Genomic DNA, 24083 nt, shown 5'->3' with positions numbered 1-24083 from the left:
AAGTCAAATGTATGTCATTATTTAGTGGCTTCAATCTTAAATGATTTGTCAGAAAACCACAGATTTTTATGAGAAACAGATCAAAAATATGAGGCAAAAATCTGGGCATTCTATGAGAGGTAAGGCTTAGGGCTTAAGCATTTAAATAAATCTGACTACACCTGGTTAAAAGTTATCATGTCTATACAGAACTGTGTTTCTGTAGGATTTAGTGTCATGCTGTCCAAATATGTAGGTGTGGTGAGATATATAATTTGTAAGTTTGTTTACATATATGCCATGGCATTTGTACATACCACCATGTATAGAGAGGCTGAACACTTAATAAATACTGTATGGGAAATATTGCATGATAGTTTGATGTAGGTATGATGATCTGTTTATTTCTTCACTGGTAATAATGGCACTTTACCTCTTCCAAAATACACTGAAAACTCTACTACCTTTTTATCTAGATTATTATTCTCTGGAGACTTTGTATTTAGAATGGTAGTCCTGCAGTCTTTCCTAACAGGACCTCTTGACTGCAAATGAAGGACATTTCATTGGTTTTAGTGCAGAGCCAACAGCATAACGTGAAACAACTCAAATATGCAGCTTGCATTTTTTTCTTAAAAATGTTTTGTGTGGCCCTTGAAAGATCATCCTTTGTGATATAGTTCAGCAGGACTAAGAATAAAGTATGCATCATTTTGTTCTGGCTGGGTATTAACACTGCTCTTGTTTCAGTAATAAGTAAATAGCATAATGTTCCCCAAGCCTTATGCTCTGAAGTAGGATATGCTACGCTTTCACTAAACTGTAGCATGAGCTGTGGAGGCAGCCGGCTGGAGCCCTGCTTGGTGAAGGTAATTTCATTAGTGTTGATCGTGACTCCAGATGATAGTGATGTAATCAGGACTAATTTAGTAGTTAACAGCCTCTTACATGCACCAGCATTGTGTGGGAAGGTAATGTGTATTGTAGAAAATGAATGTGCTGTCTTCTCATGTGTCTGTGTCAGTGATCTGGAAAACAGCCTCTCACTGCTTACTGAAACCTTCAACAAGCTGATGAAATGCCATCATAACAAATGTAGAATGCAGAATGCATTGCAAAAATGTCACTTCTACAAGGGATGGTGCTTTAGCCTGTAGAAGATACTGAGCAGTTTGCTGTACGCACTACAGGATTACTGTGTACCCCTATACTTCTTGCATTGATATTGTTTTAGAAAATACTTTTTAATGTTTAGTTTAGACTGCTGATGTGATAGAATGTTTTATGTATTGATTATCTCTGTTTTAATTAAAAAAGCAAGCTAAAGTTTTGGACTTTTACCATAGTATTACCACAGAGAATTGTCATTTATACTCCTTGCCAGACCAGACTTAACTATCACCAACTTGTAGTATGCAATACATTCTGCAAGCTATTTTTTTTTTACAAGCCCTAGACAATTCATATTAACTACTTTGGAATGAGTTTTATTTATATAATTTACATTTGTAGCAGAGCAGAAATTTCAAATAAGTTAGGCCCACACATGACATATTATAGAATATTTTTATCTGCTGAAAAATAAGTACTCAAAGTTAATTTGAACATTATGAACATATAATGTAATGTAAAGTTATAATCAGTAATAATATAATTTAAGTTAGATACACATCTTTCCAAGTACAGTATGGTTAGCATAAATAGCATAAGAACCCTATGCATACTTTTTATTTCTATTCTATGGGAACAGTCATTAATGAACCCTTAAAAAGTAATGAAGCAGCATTGTCACTTCACTCTTGTATTTAACCATCTTATTTCAGAAACTGCGTTCCATCTTCTGCATTATCCCCTTTCATGCATTATTGTGTTTTGTGTTGCCGCTGTAGCATTTAGTGTTCATCTTACAGAAGAAGTAGTTGTGTGTTAAGTTTGTCCACATTTAAGAATCAAGTATCAAATGTTAATCCTGAGCAATAATTGATGAAAATTGTTAAATAAATGAAAAATGGAAAGCTTATAATGATTACTTTACAAAGCAATTTGTCTGTACTTTTACTTGTTCTCAACTAAAAATGATTGTTTGTAGGATCACATCAAACTTTTGAATGCTGCTTATTTCACAGTCATCAATACAGCTTCTGTATTGTAAATAAATCACCGTTTTCTGTTTCGATATGCTGTGATTATACATATGTATGAAAATATTTTTATGGCATATACGTAGAATATTTTCTACAAATGCTTTAGACTTTTAGAGAGATGAAAAAAATATCCTTCTTGCAGTAATGTTGCTTACCTTCTGCAATTGATACCTACTGTACCTGTACCACTGTGACATTTTGTATGCAAAAGTTATTAATACCAAAGTCAAAAATCTAATGCTAAACATGATTTCTTTCCAGTGGCTTTTCATGGTATCTCACTGAAAATCAAGAAAGAACCGCAGAGTCCCTGTTCAGAATTTGGTTCTGCATGTAGTCAAGATCATCCCTTTAAGTTCAGTTATGGGGAAAAGTGCCTGTATAATATCAGGTAAGAAGAAAGGGTGGACATAAAGCTCAAAAGTTGTAATTTACAGTGCACAGTGCTAGTTTCCATGGGCAGCCCCAAGGATAACAATATAATTCTTTTAGTAGAGCATTTTGTCAAAGTGACTGTAAAATGTCCATAATTGTTTACTTTGGCCTTTTCTAGGACGTGCATGCCAAGCTCTCAGTAATTTATTTAATAATAGAGCATTTTGTCAAAGTGACTTTAAAATCTCCAAAATTGTTTACTTCGGCCTTTTCTAGGATGTGCATGCTAAGCTCTCAGTGGTTTATTTTAGTGCTTAAAAGCATGGGTTATGAAAAATTATATACCATGGTAAAAATGTTATTATTTCAGCTGCAAATATTGTTCAACAATGTTTGTATGTTATAATGTGAAAATCAGGCTGTCAGAATGCATGCAAATCTTTAAGTTGGGATATACAAAAAGACAGCTGTCACTTTCATGAAATGGGTTGTAGCAGTGTTGTTACTGTATGTCTGAGAGCTGTATATATTTTTGGTTCAGTTAGCTGTGTGTCTAAAATGAAGCTCAGAACACAGTGCAGATTGAGATTGTTGGGCCAGTACAGTTCAGTGCTACCTTTTAAACAGATTGTTATCTGAAATAGCAGTGTACTGGTCTTTTTAAAATTAAAACGATTTTATTTGGTAAATTGTCTGGCATGTGGCAGAGAGAAGCTCCTTCTTCCACATTCGTGAAGGTCTTCTTGGAAGATGACCTAAAATGACGTTAGTCTGTCATCTTTCCATCTTACATATCACGTATCTATCTACAGTCACAACATAATTCTTTGTAATTCATGTAAAGGCATCAGCAACAGAAAGGCTGGTGTGACAGAAACAAACATATTCTCAACAGGCAAACTGACACTCATTGTAAGAAAAGTATCTACCTGTATATTCTAAATATATGTTTTGTCAGTAATGAAATGTTACATCAGATGACAAACTAATTTTACTGCTGTACTTTGTAGCCCTTAACCAATAACTACCATTCTGACTGAGAACTACAGCTGGGATATAGCAAAGTTTGTTAACCAAACACATTGATAATAAGGAGAATGCTATGCATTTGTGCATTTACAATTCTATCTTATCTATCTGTCTGTCTGTCTGTCTATCTATCTATCTATCTATCTATCTATCTATCTATCTAATCTAGCCATTTACCATCTCTCAATCTGTCTACCAATCTATCTGTCCATCTAATTCTGTGTGTGTATATGTCTCTGTCTAGCCATCTCTCTTTCTGTCTCTGTTTAGTTTTCTTTATAACTGCCTGTCTCTCTCTCTCTGTCTGTCAATATATCTTTTCATCTATCCGTATAAATCTCTATTTTTGTCTGTATTACCGTAAACATTGTACTGATTTATTGTTTTATCTCTTAAGCCAAGCAAATGAATAGCTCTCCAAAATCATAGTAATGAAGTATAAAAAGCACAAGATATGAACAGTTTTCGCTTTCCTTCCTGTAACGTTACTCTCCCTTAACTTCTGATGTAGCAGTTTATTAAGTCATGCACATTTTATACAGCTGCATTAAGGAAATGCTCAGTCTGTTACTAGTGCCTCCATACATGAGGTCTCGTGCATGCAGCATAGCATACTTCTGTAGCCAGGAATAAATTATTTGGTGTATGTTGTCTTTTTTAAAGCTGAAAGTAAACTATATTCTCAAAGCTTTAATTCTGGTTAAGATTACTTGAATCTGAATTGGGAAGACTGGAACAGGAAATTATCACTTTTCTGTGCTGACCTCTACCAAAATGCACATTCATGTAATAAGCTTACTATGTAAATAACATAATTTTTGAAAGGAACTGTACCAGAACTGAAAGTGAAAACATACACACACACACGCGCGCACGCACACACACACACACACACACACACACACACACACACACACACACATGTACATACTGGCTGCAGCTAAACTCTGAAATCTGGCTTGCTCTGTTCATAGGTAAATACTAGGCTAGCTGTTAGCCACTTTCCCTTTTTGCACTTGAAATAACTTATCCCATTTGATTATAGCTTGGACATACCCATCCCATGGTCAATAATTATATATTATCCCTAATAAGAATAACTGGTATCATACCACAGATAATTTGAGGGTAATCATTAATGGGTTAAAGCATTCAGGAGCTACCTTTGTCCATGAATAGCATATGGGGCAGTCCTGGGGTAACTTTTCTGTTTCCCCAATCCCCATCCATATTTCTAAGTACCACTTGAATATGGACAGAGATGAACTTTATGTGAATGGGGAGTCTGTCCCACAGTAGCAGTATTCTTTGGGAGTGTCCTTGTTCATGTTGCCCTTTGTAGAAATGCTTCCAGTGCAGATTTTTAGCTGTATTACTGATAGTTACCAGGTTACATTGCTCTGCTCATAAATTTGAAAATTGCACTTTAACATTGTATTTGTTATTATTATTATTATTATTATTGTTTTTACTATTATTATAATTATTTTTTGCCCAGCAGTTAGTGTAGAGGACTGAGGCTCTGAACTATTAATTAGTTGCTTCATGTAGGACATTCCAACATTATTAAGGTATGTCAGCTGTACTAGGAAGATACAAAACAAAAATCCTAGTGCAGATATGATCAGATATGGATGTATTACTGTGGAAGTCCTGAATTTCCCCATCTCCTACTATATAACCAACTGATCCAAACCCATAAGATACTACATAACCCAGATAAAACCCCAGCTCTAAATAGTATACTCAAACCATACACTAGTAATAGAGTTCTACGTTCCAACAACAAACAGCTATTAGAAGTCCAAAAAGTCTCTAATTCTGCAGGAGAATCCCTATACTCCTACTATATAGCAAAAGCATGGAATTCCCTACCCACTAGCCTTGCAAGTAAAACCTCCATAACTGAGTTTAAAAACTCACTTAAAATCCACCTCAGCAGTAAATGGCTATGCCCATGCTCCACAACAAGAGAACAAATGACATAATGACATAAAGACATATAATAATCCAGTAGTCCCTTCAGTAATATTAACCAATGAAGAAAGACTATACCACAGTTAACTGTAATTCTCCTACACTGCTGACTTACTATTTAAGCCTTTCAATAAGAATTATATTCCCTCATTCTTGTCCTATACATACAATTCCATAAGTGCACACGTCATTGATAAGAATTGTATTCCTTCATTCCTGTCCTATGTATACAATTCCATAAGTGCACACATTTTTATCTTATTTCAACAACTATATACCTGTCTTAATTGTAATCTATGTTAATATCTGTTCTAAGGTTGTTCTAAGTCTGTATATAAATGTGAAGCTTTTCTCCCTGGACCTCAGTTGAAAAAGGACCTCTTGTCCAGTCAGACTTTCCCAGTTAACAAATGTAAAATAATAAATACATAATAAATAATAAATAAATAAATATGTGGTTAGGTGGGGACTGGGATGATGAAGTATACCATTAAAGACAGTTGCTTTCTGCTAGTAGTTATTCTTATACATTGGGGAATGTGGTAGAAAAAGGAAGCATTTCTTTACTCATGTTTTTTGACTTAGTACATCCACACTGATGTAATGGATGAAAATATGGTGGGACAAGGAAAAGTGCACACAGTATTAGAATGCTGGGTCATGGAAAAGTATACATAGTAATGGAATGGTAGGACATGGAAAAATACATATAGTAATGTCCTTTTTGTGATGTGTTTTGGGGATTTCTGGAATAAGATTGAGCATCTGGAATGTCAAATGCCTTTGTCTGCTGTCATGTGAGATCGAAGTCCCATAAGGTCTAACAGTGTTGGTGTGTGGGAGGTCACAGTACTGCAGGGAGTGGGAATTTTCCCCTTCCATACTGTGGTAGGATCTTGGAGTTGGTATATAATTAACAGGGGGTGGGGCTTGTAAGGGGGGCTTGCGTCCCTGCATAAAATATGTTTTATTTCTTTTTTTCAGTATTCTGTGATTTAGTCTTTTTCATTTGATTGATATTATGGCATTTGAATATGGGACTGTTTGGTAGTTATGCCATACAAGTGTTTTGAGAGTTTGGGTGGCCATAACATTTGGATTGCTTCATACTCTTCTATGCTGTGGTCAGAAGACAGTTACTCAGTTGAATTTAACTTGACAAGACTAATAGCAACTGGATTTACTGTATGAAGGAAATAGCCTACAAGGTATATATTTATTGTTTTCAGTAGCACATAGCAAAGCATTATATGAAGTTCCTTAGACCTTTGACAACTGACTGGCATGGAAGGATTTTTATTTTGATAATATATATCCCATATGACAGGCCACATAAAATTTCATACTGGTCTGGAAGATATTTGTAGGATTGTTGTGCTGAGTTATGCCCTACAGTATAATTGCACAATGATGCTTAATTGCTAGTGCATCACTGTACACTAATACTAACTCATATATGCAGAAATATAGCTTTTTAATGTATGCAGTTATGTAAATGAGATGCTTGTATATGCATGTACAACTATAATAATAATAAAAGTGCTATAATAACAACAGAGTTTTTAGTTGGAGAAATGGAACACCAGAGGAACAAATCAGATTGTTTCAATATTCATGGTGTCTCCAATACAGGGTTTACACAAAAATTCAGGGGAAGAAGAAAACTGGAACTACATGGCTATATCCTTAAGTGGTCTAATTATTCAGACTTGAGAACAAGAGAAGAAGGCTCTTCATCTCACATAAATACTGATATTGATTCTAAGGGAGAGTCTGGGGATGAAAACAGATGGAATAAATGGCAGCCTACTTTGGGTATTTTGAATAGTACCCCTTTTGGAATTATCAATATAGGAGGGGTGTCAGGAATAATTCTTGACATTCTAGCAGTAGATCGATCATTTCAGACCATCCAGACTGTGTAAATGCCAATAATTTAATAGTTAATTTTGCAAATTGTGAACTAATAGATTCTGACTGTTCAATATTAAATAAAGCTTTAAGTTTTGTACCTAATTCATCAGTTTCATATCATCAAACTGTTAAGGATCTATAATAATTCTGCAGAAGTCTAAATCTGAAAATTAATTATGCAGACACAAAATTTGTTGTAATTCCTTTCAAATATAAAAAATCTGAATTTTTAACTACTATATTATTGTACAGTAAAATTGTTTGAGGAAGCTGTTTTTTTTAATATTTACAATTGGATTCTACAAAACTTTACGAGGTTTGGGGGGTAATATCACTAAGGAAGAAAGGGAATTCATAAGTAAATTAAAGAATGAAAATTATATAGTTATCGCCAGTACTGAAAAGGTAAAATGGAGTTATAGTAAAATTGTTATATACATCTGGGGCTCCTAAACATTTGTGAGACACTTAGCTTTATACTAGGTTGTGTGTTGACCCCAGTGAGATGTTTAAGCAACATTTTTTTTCAGTATGGTGTACATTAGGAGTTACTAAAGTAACAATGGTGTTACTGCCAAATGCAAGATACGTACAAAGATATCACACCTTAAAAAGTTTAATGAATAAAGCTTTCGGGTCTACACCCTTCATCAGTATAACACTACAACAATACTATTACATTTAAATAGGAGACATCATCAAATCACATGCTTCAGACCATCCCTAATCAAACACACAAAGAAACTTAAAGAAACAGCACTATAGGTATAACCTATGTGTTATAAATATTAAAAACAAAATATAAAAAACTTACTATCATAGTAATGGTCTAACAGACTCTATACATCTAAGTGTAATATAATAATATACACACATATATATAATTAATTTACTCATATCTAAAATATGCAATAAAAATTGCAGTATAAATGCAATAATTGCAATAAATATAAAAAGAATTTTTATATAGAAACAATATGATATACTCATCTAAATTTACATACATAATTAACTAAAGAATATATACAAAAGTATAGCCATAAATTTATAACCTTTCTCTTTGTTTTTTAACTAATATTGGTTTCAGACTAACAGCATTATTTAACCCAGGGAGACATCTGCCTGAAGTCTAATAATCCATTCTAACTCTTTCAGTTCTAGGAAATTATTAATATCTCCCTTCCTTAGACTAATATTTACTACAGCTAATACTCTAAATTTAAATACATGATTTTCACCTTTTCTATAATATGTTTGCTTAAAGCATTCGTTACTACTCTCCTCCTGATTTCTGATTTATGTTCTGTTATTCTCTCTTTAAGCTTTCTAATAGTTTTACCCACATAAAATGAAGAGCATGATACACATGTAGCCAAATATACCACCCTTTCTTCATTACAAGTTGTTAACATGGTCATTCTAATAATTTCTCCATTAGTAGGATGTTCAAAAAAATCACCACCTTCAAATAAATCATTACAGCAAGAGCAGTTATAACATTTCCTTATTCCCATCAATTTATTAGTCTTAGGCTTAGTGTGGAAGTCTTTATAACATAATTTCTGTTTTAAAGTTTCGCACTTCTATATGAAAAACTAGGTTTATCACCTATTATGGATCTCATTTCAGGCATGGCTAATAAAATCGGCCAATTCTTTTCTATTATAGCACTTACATTACATGTATTTAAATTATATGTAGTCAGATATCTAGTTAACTTTATATCTTTACACAAATTGTCTCTCCTCATCATTATACCTCCTAGCAGTATTGGTTTAAATTTCGTCTGTCTCTCATTTTTTACTTCGCATAATGCTTTATCAATAAGTTGCTTTGGGTAACCACTCCTTTCAAACTCTTTCGCCATACTTTCAGTTTGTTCATTAAAATTAAGCTCATCAGTATTTAACTTACTTAGCCTAATAAATTGTGCTTTAAGAACTCCTCTAAATATATGGGGTGCATGCATGCTATCCTTACTTATGTATCTCAGTGAGTCAACATCTTTTTTATATACTTTAGATTCCAATTTGCTATTATTCTTAAATAATGTTACATCTAAAAAACTAATGTTATCACAAGATGCTGTCATTTTAAACCTTAGAAAGTCCGTTGACTCATTCATGTATTGCAGATAATTTTCCAACTCTGAATGGGAACCTTTCCACAATAAAAAACAGTCGTCTACAAACCTTTTATAAAAGACTTTCTCATTCATATAATTGAGTTTGTTTAGTATTACCTCCTTCTCCCATTCATATAGCACTAAGTTGGCATAAGTGTTTGCCACTGGTGTGCCCATTGCAACGCCCGTAAGTTGCATAAACAATTTCCCATCAAAAATAAAAACATTATGTGTTAAAACTACTTCTAGAAGAGCACATATTGTTTCAATCTCCCTCCCATGCATTTTTATCTCATTGTTTAAAAAATTCCGTATTGCATTCACTCCGTAGTCATTCGGAATCACAGTGAACAAGGACGTAATATCTAAAGTGGCCATAATATATTCATCCACATTATTATCAATTTGCCACATATAGAGACTATTTAAGAAATCATTAGTATCCTTCAATACAGTACTACAAACTGCTATATAGTTCCCCAACACATTTTGAAGGTACTTTGAAATGGGTTCTGTTATCCACCCACCACCTGAGACAATAGGTCTCAGGGGTGGGTTAGTAACATTTTTATGAATTTTCGGATTACCATAAATTTGAGGTATTCTTGGACATGGAACGCTCAAATAATTGAATAATTCTAAACTTATGTCATTCACTAATTGCAGTTCATAAATTACCATATTCACCTCAGCAATAATACTTTGTATGTTAGTATATGGAATTTCTTTAAAAGTACAAACATCATTTAAAATTTCGTAAACTTTTGTAAAATAAAACTCCTTTTCCATAACAACAGTTGCTCCCCCTTTGTCTGCTTGTTTAATCACTATAGTATCATTAAACTTTAATTCATTTAGACCTAAATATTCTGGATAAGTAATATTATATATTCTCTTATTTACTACATTCCCTTTATAATAAACATGTAAATCACGTTCAACAATATTCGAGAAAGCAGTCAGAACGGGACATAAAATAGGCATAAATAGACTTGACTTCTTACATACTGGCACATGGGTATTATCATTTTTAAAAATAAGTTTAAGTGCAACATTTCGTAGAAACATCTTTAAGTCCAGTATCGCCTGTACTATATTATCTCTCATATTCGGAATAAATTTGAGCCCTTTACTCAAAAGTAAACGCTGGGCCTCCGTTAATTCAATATTAGATAAATTTAAAGTACCTCTAACAACTTTCTTTAGTGCCTGCTCACTTTGTTGTGTACCATTGGGCTGCTGTTCTTTCTCTTTCCGTTCAAATTTGGATGTTGTTGCTGTTGCAATAAAAAAGAGTCCTTTTGCTGTATTTGTAAAGCAACCTTCTCCGGTTGCTTTAAAAGAAAGGGAGAAACGAAGTTATTTCCTTTTGTGACACCCTCTTGCTTGTAACTGTAGCCTCAGGCGCCATGTTGGTCCTCACCTTAGGACGCACATCGTCACTCTTTCTGACGTCAGTTTCATTGTCAACAGCTGATTGCTGTGGAATAGTTCCTTTATCTTTTAAAGGTAGAAGCGGTGAATTAGTTGAAGAAATAGACGCTAAAGAATTATTTTTATGAAGATCAGAACCCACCGTTGTTACATGTTGTTCAAAAATATCCAACTGGTCAAGTAGACCAGACTTCTTTTTATTAACAGAATATTGTGCTTTTTTATGAGTAACAGCTACATTTTCTTCTCTTGGCCAGGAGAAGATCCAGTTTTGTTTAAAATCATACATGTCCCTCTGCAGTTTATTCTTTTTCCTCTGCTGCAGTTTTAAATCTAGCGCTTGAATACGTGACAGGAAGTTATGATAAAGTTCCATTGAGTCATTAAAGCAAGACATACTTGTAATTTTAGACTCCAGCATTTCTATTTCTTCTATTAAACTATTTTCAATTGGTTCAAAAAAATTGTTCATTAATGCCATGTAGTCTGCACTCAATTTAAGGTTTAACTGTTGCCATTGCATCAATAATTCATTGTAGGTATTGCCATATGAGGGCATTTTCAGTATTCTTAAGCCCCTTGGCACAATACCCAGTTCTAAATAAGCCTGAAAACTCAGTCTTTGCCATTGCATATGCTTATAAGTTTGTACTTTCTTCTCCAAAATTAAAAGTTGCTCTTTAAATTCTTTCACCTCATCATTCACTGTTACCTTCTCAGAAGTTGAGTCAAAGATTACCTTCAGCAAGGGATTTTCTTGAAGTCTTAGCAACTTCTTAATAGAACCATTCGATACTCCATTAACAACTTCCATAGCTTAACTGTAGGAACCACTAGACCACTGAGAAAATGCAGTGAAGACAGGACACTCAACTGAATAGTAGATTTCAATAATTCCAAATTAACTCCACCAACACCACGACACACCTCGGGCTGAAGCTTCTCCTTGTTCAGTAGGTGCAGACAGTATACACCACAATAAATCAAACTAAAGTAACAATGGTGTTACTGCCAAATGCAAGATACGTACAAAGATATCACACCTTAAAAAGTTTAATGAATAAAGCTTTCGGGTCTACACCCTTCATCAGTATAACACTACAACAATACTATTACATTTAAATAGGAGACATCATCAAATCACATGCTTCAGACCATCCCTAATCAAACACACAAAGAAACTTAAAGAAACAGCACTATAGGTATAACCTATGTGTTATAAATATTAAAAACAAAATATAAAAAACTTACTATAATAGTAATGGTCTAACAGACTCTATACATCTAAGTGTAATATAATAATATACACACATATATATATAATTAATTTACTCATATCTAAAATATGCAATAAAAATTGCAGTATAAATGCAATAATTGCAATAAATATAATAAAAAGAATTGTTATATAGAAACAATATGATATACTCATCTAAATTAATTAACTAAAGAATATATACAAAAGTATAGCCATAAATTTATAACCTTTCTCTTTGTTTTTTAACAAATATTGGTTTCAGACTAACAGCATTATTTAACCCAGGGGAGACATCTGCCTGAAGTCTAATAATCCATTCTAACTCTTTCAGTTCTAGGAAATTATTAATATCTCCCTTCCTTAGACTAATATTTACTACAGCTAATACTCTAAATTTAAATACATGATTTTCACATTTTTCTATAATATGTTTGCTTAAAGCATTCGTTACTACTCTCCTCCTGATTTCTGATTTATGTTCTGTTATTCTCTCTTTAAGCTTTCTAATAGTTTTACCCACATAAAATGAAGAGCATGATACACATGTATTATGTATTATATTTTGTTTTTAATATTTGTAACACATAGGTTATACCTATAGTGCTGTTTCTTTAAGTTTCTTTGTGTGTTTGATTAGGGATGGGCTGAAGCATGTGATTTGATGATGTCTCCTATTTAAATGTAATAGTATTGTTGTAGTGTTATACTGATGAAGGGTGTAGACCCGAAAGCTTTATTCATTAAACTTTTTAAGGTACATTAGGAGTTATCAGTCAATGTCTTATGGAGGAACACTTTTTTTTTTTTTTTATCCCACACACCAATATTTTTATACTGTACCTAATGTACATTAGAATAGAAATAACAACCCCAGGAAATCCAGTAGTTGCTGACATTAGTTCACCAACTAAGGCCCTTTCAGTGTATTTGGAAAAATACTTCAGACCTTTATTTCCATATGTACAGTCTAGAATAAAAGACTCTACATAGTTTTTACAAGTTACTTCAAACTGACAAGTTGATTGAAACTGGTATTTATGTACTTTTGATGTTTGCTAACTGTATCCTATCATCCCCCATTATGGAGGTCTGAAGGCTATTAAATACTGGCTGGAAATAAGTGATATCTACACTTTTAAATGTGATGACCTTTTAGATCAATTCACAGAACTGACTTTGACTAAGATTTTTTTTTACTTTAGAAATTAATGTTACTTGCAGTTAAAGGGTACTGCTATGGATCAGCATTTGCCCTACTGTATGATGACACCTTTATGGGCTACTTTGAGATGAAGTATATCCATAATTTAGACAGCAATATATTTTTGACAAAGCTGGATATGTCCTGAAGATGCTCGGATGACTGCTGGGCATTTGGAAAGATGATTATTCAGAACTCTCCAGGTTTTTGGGCTACTTGAATGATAATGCACTTGGCTTACAATTTACAATAAAGATAAATGTATTTTATATTAATTATTGTGTACGTCATGGTCAGTGAGATAGTGGATGGTAGTTCAATAACAAAACTGGTATTATAAATGTGCTATTATCAGTGAGTAATCATCATTTATGATGAATAGAAACATACCAAAGTCTCAGTTTGTGAGTCTGGAAGAATGTGTATTAGGATGCTGCTTATATTGCAGCCTCAGAAGGTCTTATATCAGTATAGAGACTATACACATGGCCCCTTTTCAGACAGCCAAAGAGGGATATAAGAGAATGAGCAAAGATACAGTAATGGAGTACAGAACATAAGGAGGGAGAATGAGAATCAGTAACAAACTGGATTTGTTACTACACATGGAAATAACAGTTTTAACATTAAAAGGATTATTGTGAGACACTGGACAGTCCTACAAAGTTAAAATATCTTAAGCAACCTTATTGCTGGGATGTGCAAGTTTGGTTTTAGAAATAGCAGGAATCTTGGAGAAATATTGGAAACAATAAGTACTGTAGATATCATACTAGTCCATGGAGTAATGTCAGAGGTATTGGGGGTTGTTAATGGGGAAAGTGTACATATTGCAAAAAAGTTCTTACAGGACAATTTTTCCCCATCTAATGCAAAAAGAAATTTCCAGTAGATCCATATATTGCTTGTACAACCAAAGGAGACATTATATCATATTTTGTATGTGTAATGCCTTCTATATTGGACAGTCTTCACGAATGTTTAAAGAGTACATTCCATTCCATATAAGTAATACTAAATGTAAGAAACAAAAGAGTAATCTATATAAATACATAACTCCTCCCTTTCTTTTCAACATCTTCATTGAACCGTTCTTCCTTTATATCGCTCAAAACTCTTTTCACTCAATCCCTAAAGTCCTGAATACTAACATAATGCTTTCTGCTTTTGCAGATGACCTCAATTTGTATTTTCAATATCCCAACACTGACCTAGGTAAAATCATTAATGCTATTAATAAATTCTCGAAAGCTTCAGGGTACCAGATCAATCATAAGAAATTTCATATCTTTCCTATTAATCCTGTAGGTCATAAATCTCATTACTTTCCGGATTCTCCCTTTCAGACAACTTTCAATATTAGCTATCTCGGTATACATTTCGATCATAACCAAGCTTCCATGTTCCAAAATAACCTACTCAGAACATGGTCTAAAATTCTACAGGACCTTCGTAGATGGGAACTAATGAATCTATCTCTTCTATCCAAAGCTGCGATAGTGAAGATGAATATCTTACCCAGACTCCTCTACCAATTTAGCGCTTCAAACCATGTGATATCCAATACTCTTTTCTCTAAGATTAATAAAGAATTAGCCAAATTCATCTGGTTTCCTAAATCAGTTAGGATATCGTACTCTAAGTTAGCTTACCCAAAGAGTAAGGGGGGTCTGGTATTACCTAATTTTCAACTTTATTATACGATTATTTGTGCAAATAGAATTTTGTCCATCTCTAAACTAAGTCAGAGGGACTATAATTCATCTCCTTCTTGGATGAAAATATGGTATCAATGTATTCAAGCTAATAAAATTAATCCCAAAGCTCTTCCCTTTCTTTCTCCAGAAGCTCTCAACAATTCCAAACTATTCAGCACTCTAAAACATAAAATTAGGCTATTCCAATCTCTGATAAGATCCATCAACCTTGACAAAGCCTTCTCTTTACTTCAACCTCTTCATTTAAATCCCAATATTAAGATCAATAATTTGATGATTAATCTCTCGGACTTTCCTCTCATTAAGGATGTTGTAGTATGGGACATTCTCAAATATAAAGACAACACTTCCTGCCCTACGCTTAATTCTCAAGGTCAATAATAAATACATGGTTATTCTCCGTCAACTAAGAGAATTAATATCATTAAAATTTGCTTATATTCCGGCCAATAGTCAGGACATTACCAAACTCTATGAGAGTATACAAGCGGTTTCGAGTTCAGAGAAAATGCTCTCTAAATCTTATAACCTTTTGAACTCTATAATACACAACTCGGTTTGCCTGTTCTCCAGCTACTGGGACAACCATGGAACCCCTTTCACGGACGAACAAAAACTATCTGCTATAAAAACTACCTTATAATTATCCCCTTTTAAAAAACTCATCTACAGACAATTAATGGTTAATAACAACTCGTATTATACACCACCTGTGCTTAATAGGTTTGGCCCCAGAAATATTCCCTCCTGTACGTGTTGTCCCTTTCCAAATGCTGACCTCCTACACATACTCTGGTCCTGCAAATATTCCCACAAACTTTGAACTTCATTAAAAGTTCGCCTCGAGAAAATGGGATACCACAAATCTACTCTCTCTTGGGAGATAGCGATCCTTCATATACCCACTGTAAAACTCTCTAAATTAGATCTGCATATACTAGTCATTCTATGTTTCCTTATTAAATTATATATCACTAAAAACTGGCTGGATCGCACCAAACTTTGTTGGAATAACTTCAAGGAGATGGCTCTTACATATATTTCAGCACAGAAGCTTATCACAAAAGGACCTAGGAAAAAGCCTTCTTTGAAAAAGTTTGGAAGAGTTTATTTGACCTAATTCTTTGCAGTTAATTGGGTTTATAACTCCTGTCTCGGATTTTGGTATAGCTTTTCACTCCAAGTTTATCTGGGAGATCCACTGATATCCTTTATAACCTCAACATTCCTCTCTTAACTCATCTCTCTATATGGTAGCACTCTAGTTTTTATAAATATTGTACATATTTTTGTTTGTTTTATAGGTTTAGATTGTATTAGGCTTATCTGCATATTCATGTCTTCATGTAATGTTCATTTATTCTTGATGTGAAATAAATAAAAAGTTATTTGAAAAAAAAAACACAACTCAACATCGCCAATCACACTGTGTATTAATGGTTATAGCTAAGGTTACAGAAGGTAATAATTTTATAGTTTTGAGAAAATTTTGGATGATAAGGAAACATTTTGGATCGTAACAAGTACTCTCTTATTCCTTGATATTAATGAATGTTTCTTATAATAAAGAAAAGTAGTGAGTTTCTTAGCTATTATATAACACTTTTGGATTACTGTATGTTTCTCAGATATCAGCAAACAAGTTTTCAATAACCTTCACATTTTTCCTGAAACCGTTATTGCTTTGAAGTAATTAGTGATCACACAATATCTTAAGGTGCTATTTAATGACTCTAGGGAATGGTATCTTTTAGATACTGAGGAAGCTTTTTAGTAACACCAGTCTAGCTACTCACTGTTTGCAATAAATTATATTACTTTTTACTATTTCTTCACTTTGGATTTTTGTTTGTATATTCTATCCTTATACTTTTACAGACAATACTTTAAGGAATGGTAAGATGCAGTTTTATTTAATGTATACTTCAATTTTTCTTGTGACTAGAGCATTTCTTGTGACTTTTACAGTGCCTACGATCAGAAGACACATGTGGGAATGAAGACCTCAAATCCACCCACTCCATCTAGTACTCCAGTGTCTCCCCTGCACCATGCATCACCAAGTGCTGCACAGACCCCCAAGTCAGACAGGAGTTTCCCTCCTCACCTCTCACCTCCACAGCCCATTACAGAAAACAGTTATGCAATGGACCACAGGTAAGAAATCAGAGACTTTAATTTCTAAGAAATTTACTTAGTGCATCGTTAGCATAACTTAGTTGTTTTGGCCCCCAGATCCTGCCTACTGCTGACCTTCATCCCTTTTCCATGAGCTTTAATTATTCCGTGTCTTAAAGGCTGGCAAAATTCTGCATGATCACAAATGGCTCAAGATGATGCAGAGGTTCTTGATCCAGTTTGTATAGTACAGAAAAAAGGTTAATTACTTCAGATTTACTTAAGAAATATGTGGCAGCATTTCATTTGGACAAGTCATGTCAATTGAGAATACTTCAATCTAGGTCTCACGGAATGCTACCATTAAAGCCGTAGTGTTGTGTGGTAATAAAAAATGATAATATTCCCAGTGTGGTTGAACAAATTCCTTAAGGTCTGTGTGTTCTTTGAGGGTACTTCGTTGCAATTAAATAACAATATGAAAGCCAACTTAAATACTAAAAAAATCACATAATCAAAGAAAATCAGCTGACTGTTTCTAAAAAACACATTACAACAGTGAAGAATAAAACAAAAATACATTACAACAGTTTAAATACAAATACACATATCTAAAACATATGGGTGTATGTCATTTCATCTAAAACTAAAAATATCTAAACACAGCTGATTGAACACAACTTATCCAATCACAACTCATCTAACCCAGCATAACAAGAAAAAAAGTAATGAAAACAACTGAAAATTTGTTTTTGTTTTTTGCCCCCTAATTTATATATAATAGCTTCACCATTGCACTGCATTGGAAAAAAAGGGAAAAAACATTGGAAAGGTGCCACCAGCCTGCACAATCCAACACATTGTCATAATGCAAACTATGATATTACTTTTAAAATCTTTAAGACAACTCATACCAGTGATCAAAAAATCATATAATGTCCTTATTATCAGAGTTATATTTGATAAAATATACTAAAGGATATCTTTAATTCAGACATGATTACATCATTTTTTTCAACTGCTGACCACTTGTGATTATGTAAAGTAAAAGACCACTCTCTGTCTCTCTCTCTGTGTGTATATATATATATATATATATATATATATATATATATATATATATGTGTGTGTGTGTGTGTGTGTGTGTGTGTGTATATATAAAATTTCATAGTTTAACCAGAGTTGCCAATAAAGTTCCTTATAATTTAAGGTGGTCTCTGAACTGCCACCCCATGCACTTAAGTGAACCATATCTAAAACAGTGAATAAACATTTTTTATAAATTATTACATCTGGCACTATTTCTATGACTTGCATATCTTTTTATCACAGATTTCGACGGCAGCTGTCTGAGCCTTGTAATTCATTTCCCCCTCTATCAACAATGGCAGCAGAAGGTCGACCACTTTACCAACGGCAGATGTCAGAGCCTGCAATCCCTTTCCCGCCTCAAGGCTTCAAACAAGAATACCACGATCCAGTCTATGAACACAGTGCAATGGTTGGGGGCCTTTCAAATCAGAGCTACCCCCCTCCGGTGATGATCAAGCAAGAACCACGGGATTTCACATATGACTCAGGTTGGTGAGATTACTGACTTCTGCCGGTTCTTTTTTCTGGTTTTCATTTTAGGACATGGATTGCATCATTGTGATGTAGGCTTGTACTTGTCAGTAGGTACTATAAGGAGCTTTTTTGGTAATGTAGAATCCTACCTTACCCATTCTATTTCAGTGGCAGGTTTTTGAGTCCTGCAATTCATTTTTCCCTCTACCAACAATGGCAACAGAAGGTCGGCCACTTTACCAGCAGCAGATGTCAGAACCTGCAATCCCTTTTCCACCTCAAGACTTCATACAGGAGTAACTTTGCTACTAATAATAGGAGAGAAATCTTGCTCTTTTTTTCTTTGTTTGGTGGTTGCCTTATCAAATAATCCTCATATGTAGTTTTAAAATAAGGAAGTAATTTGCTTCATAATCTTAACTTGTAGTCTCTCTTCCATGCATATTCCTTCTGCATTTTTTTTTATTTTACTGTATACCAACAGTTACTATGTACTCAACAAATACTGGTCTGCCTGTTTTCAGCCATTACTGTTCTGGTGGACATTTGATGATATTTTAAACTGCTGCAGATGTATTTTATTTGTGAAAGTTGGTAATTTAGCCCATGACACTTAAACATATTCTAGGAAATGGACTAAGCTGCACGAGTGTAAACGTATGTCACAGTTCATAGGCCTACCATCATATGGATAGGGACAGCCTTAGCTATTGTAGGATCCAATTTAAGCAGTTTTTCTGGACCTCATTTGCCCCCCCCCCCCCCCCGTGGCCTCCTGGACCTTCAAATCAGGAAAACATGCTATTGCATACATTGTATCAATACCTAAATTTAGTAGCTTACATGGTGAAATGGCTTTCTCAGTGTTTTTGCTCTCCAGGTCAAGAGACGCCACATGCAACTCTTTATGTGTTGATTGTTGTATGTCAAGACATGTCACAGGACATCTACAAATGGGCTCTGCCTACGTCTCTTGCTCAGCAAACATTTTAATTTATAACAAAGGACATATAATAACCTCTGCAGTATGTGATATTTTAAAATCTACCTGCTATACCGCTGCTGGACTGTTGACAGTGCAGTTATCTCCATTCCTGCAGACCCATCTGTATATCCTCTTTTTGAAGGAACAGAAGCTACCATGTAATGTTTGATTTAGCCTTTTCTTTGATAGTATCTCAGCAGCCAAAGCTTCTTCTAGAATCTTTTGACAGTATCTCAATGGCCAAAGTTTCTTCTAGAATCATCTTCTAAAGTCACAAACATTTGCCTTGCATCTTTGCTAGCAAGTCAGCCAAGTCCATCTTTATTTTGGATATTTAAATTAAGCAAGTTAGCACTGGAACAATATTTATTTTATTTATTTATTACATTTTAGAGTGGGTAGGTGGACATATCCTCAGACCAGACCCCTTTTCAGCCAGAGCATAGGCCCAAAGGGGAATAATTGTAATAAGAATGCAAAACAGAACAGCAGAACAAATAGCAATATATTTAAGAATCTCTAAGATGATAAACAAATGCCAATTAAAACAAGTTGCAAAATATATATGAATATTTAGATATTTACTTTCTTAAATTTGGTGTATAAGATGACAGCTGCAGTGCAGACTATATAGAACATGAAACCATTTTGGACATGATATTCACAGTATGTCCATGTTGGAAGCTACACAGGTAATTGATGTGTTGTTAAAAATGCAAAAGAATGAAAATGATTTTTTATTATTTATTTATTTTATTTTATTTTATGTTTGTTTACCGAGATAGTCTGACTGGGCTGTTAACCCTTTTTCAGCTGAGGCCCAGGGAGGAAAGCCCCACATTACAATTATGCTATAATAATCAACAGTATTATATAAAATATTAAATATTAAATAAAATAAAATGTAAAATATACAGATAATTGAAATAAAATAAGAAAAATATACAAGCAGGGCGGAGCAAATTCCAATAATAGATAAATTCACACATGAGTTACACATACAAAAAAAATCACTTTTAGTACAATATAATAGAACAGTACAATACTGCAGTGGTGGTGCTGCGGTAGCGTTGTCGCCTCACAGTTAGATGTTGCCCATTTGATTCTCAGTTAGAGCGTCTTCTGTGTGTCGACATGCGTGAATGGGCATTCCTTCGTTGAAGGTTGTGCGTTAGGCCCGGCAAGCCAGCACATAAAAATCTACTGCCAATCATTAGCGGACTGGAGTTCCGCTGTGGCGACCCCTAACCGGGAAAAGCCGAAAGACACAAACAAACAAACAAATAGAACAGTACAATAATAAGAGAAAATATATAAAGTAGGTACAAAAAATTTAGCAATTCTGACAATCTTAAGCAGCTTTCTTTACAAAAGGCCATTGTCTGTATAGACACCCACTTATAAAACTGGCCACATTCACAAGAACAATTTAATTTTCTGGCCTGCATGCCTTTTTCAGGTATAATGCATTATTTTTCCATCTGCTGTCTCCTTCAATTGTGTATGACTGAAAGAATGCTGAGACAAGGAAAACACTGTTCATCTAACTTCAACTGTTTCAAAACCACTTGATTAAGTAGCAACATGTTGCATGAGGGTCAAGATAGAAAATGCCTCATCTCATGCTTATTAAATTAAACAACTTCTTAATCAGTTGGAGAAACACCAGCTCACATTGTCATGTTACTGAAATGTTTCTAGCTAGCTTCTCGTGGCTGCTAAGCATTTAACATTTCAATTATCTTGGTAATCAGCATCTATCTAATCAAAACATGCCAAAGAAAATGCTAAGCTATCTCTCTCTATCACTAGCATCTTGATATCTACTATTACAGAAGTATGAAAATGTTTATGTATCTGTTATTCCTGTTGAAAATTAAATAAAATAATTTTTCCCTTTTTTTGTGTCTGTAACTCAGTTTTTGAGACATTCAATAGTTTTTAGGGTTCTTCTGACATAGGTAGATTGCGCCATTCAGAAGCACAATCTGAGCCAGCAAATTATAACCGAATAATTAAATAGTTCCCTTATGTAGTCACCAACAGCCAACAGCATCCTCCCAAACTGGTGTTGTGATGTGTTTAAATAGGGTTACTAGAGTAATTGTCTACCCACACTTCATCATAGATGTACATGCAACAAATTACCACCTTTAGACTTTCACTACACAGAGACTAAAATCCTTTAATCTCCTTCACCACAGAGTGACTAAAATCCTTTACAAGGCATTTCCACCCAGTCCTTTTCCATACTCAGGCTCCCAGCACTGTCCTCCCACACCAGCAAGACTCCTCAAAATGATGCATTTAGATGAACTGCCTATAAAACAGGATATCATTCTGTTGTCCATCTTTGTGTCTTGGTATCCTCATAAATAGCTAATATGTTTTCCTTCTAATAAAACTTAAAAATGATTTGGTAATCCCACATACTTTGCAGAGGTGGTCAGTTAAAACAGCTCAAAAACCTCATTTAAGTACTGTATAGTGAAGACAAAGACATTTAGCAAGACAGAAGATTTGGTCTACTGGATTATATCAGTAATTGAATCTGTGTTAAGTGATCTGTTACTATGTTTGGCAAATATACAGAAAAATTAACTGTTTTTGGTCACATGCGAGATCTGCTGAAAACAGTGTGGTCAGATGTATTACTGATTCCTACTGTCTCATAAATGGAACAGAAAATCCACTTGCCCTGTTAACTCCATGTCTCAGCTTCTAACAACTTTGTCCAACATCAAGTGATATACAAGTTAAATAACAGAACAACTGTTAGATTTATATTAGTTTCTTTTTAGCAAGGTATTGAAAATATTTACTAAATGCCAAAACAATTGTTTTAAAGCCTTGCCTTTCTAAATGGAGGAAGAAAAAGACTCCAGGTTTGTACTTTTTTTCTTTTATGTAAAGCCCAGCATATGTTTACAGATCACCAACATTGCATAAATACATAAATAAAATATACTCTCCAATGTATCTCCAACTACCTGTACTTAAGGCCTATTGCAAAGTATAGTTCAGCTGGCAGAGTAATAGAAGACTACAACCTTGTGAGGGGGGGGGGTGACAGTGAGAGTAAGAAAACTGGTAGAGATTACTGGTTTCTGTCTTTCCACAACAGCCAATAAAACATACAAGAAGGGGCAAGAGGGTAAAATAAATAAACTAGATGTGGACAAACTGTAGGCCCCTTGTAGGGATGAGCCTCAGTAGGCCAAATACATTCAACTGACCTAATTGGTTCATTGTTTGTTTATGTAAATAATCCATTTTAAGACCATGAGGGATTGATGTTTTTAAATACTAGATCTGCAGGTTTCTAACATACTAGAGTATATATATGTTTTTATTTAACTTATTATACATTAGCAGTCATTGTATAAATATATATATATATATATATATATATATATATATATATATATATATATATATATATATATGGGTCTACTGCTTTTGGTCGAATTCCATTTGGTCGAAAATGATTTCAGGCTGCCTACTTCACTGAAAGCTCATTTGACTGAAAACACATTTGGTCGAAAATGGAATATAGCTCCTGCCCCACTGCAGTGCGACCCTGGAGTGAGACTATAAAGTTGGGGGGTTTTGGGACATAGCCCCCCCCACATTTTTCAGCTAGTTTATACTGGCATTATATGTTTCAATGTATTTGTAATGAATACACATGTAGATAATAGTGCATACACTGCAGTTACCCCCCCTTTACTTTATATTCTCAGTCCAGGGTTGCACTGCTGTGGGGAAGGGGCTATATTCCATTTTTGACCAAATGGGTTTTCAGTGAAATGCATTTTCAGTGAAGTCGGCAGCCTGAAATCATTTTCGACCAAATGTAATATATATATATATATATATATATATATATATATATATATATATATATATATATATATTACCATATTGAATGGTAAGAATGTTGAATGCTTATGAGTGAAAATACACAAGAACGAATTTGCTATTGTGGGGGGGCTGTGCCCCCCCCCCCTGCTAAATATTATATTCCAACTCAGAGGTCGCACTACAGTGAGGAAAGGGCAAATCTTCACAATTAATATGGTGAACAAATTAAAGCATCATGTATAATCTATATGACCTATACTGTTTTCTCTGTTATCTCATCATTTTAAAGTATTTTACTAGCTATTATTATTTTGCAAAATTTAAAAAAAATGGAAAGCATTGTTTTAGTGTTACAATTCCAGAATATGCCCTTTGCATAGAATTTTTGTCTGTTCT

The 24083-nt window shown here is 34.0% G+C and overlaps 1 protein-coding gene across 3 annotated transcripts in view; it reads left to right on the top strand.

The window, feature by feature from the left end:
* ETV1 (ETS variant transcription factor 1) overlaps positions 1 to 24083 on the top strand; it is a 392872-nt gene that overhangs the window by 202079 nt on the left and 166710 nt on the right. For all 3 annotated transcript variants that reach the window (XM_044061623.1, XM_044061621.1, XM_044061622.1), the window contains 3 exons: positions 2385 to 2514; positions 17123 to 17311; positions 18605 to 18852. In XM_044061623.1, coding sequence (XP_043917558.1) covers positions 2385 to 2514; positions 17123 to 17311; positions 18605 to 18852 — 567 coding nt within the window. The remainder of the gene's footprint in view (positions 1 to 2384; positions 2515 to 17122; positions 17312 to 18604; positions 18853 to 24083) is intronic.

Source organism: Protopterus annectens, chromosome 2.part0, assembly GCF_019279795.1.
Source record: "Protopterus annectens isolate FY-2018-M chromosome 2.part0, PAN1.0, whole genome shotgun sequence".
NCBI lineage: Eukaryota > Metazoa > Chordata > Ceratodontiformes > Protopteridae > Protopterus > Protopterus annectens.
This window is presented reverse-complemented; position numbering and strand designations above follow the sequence as displayed.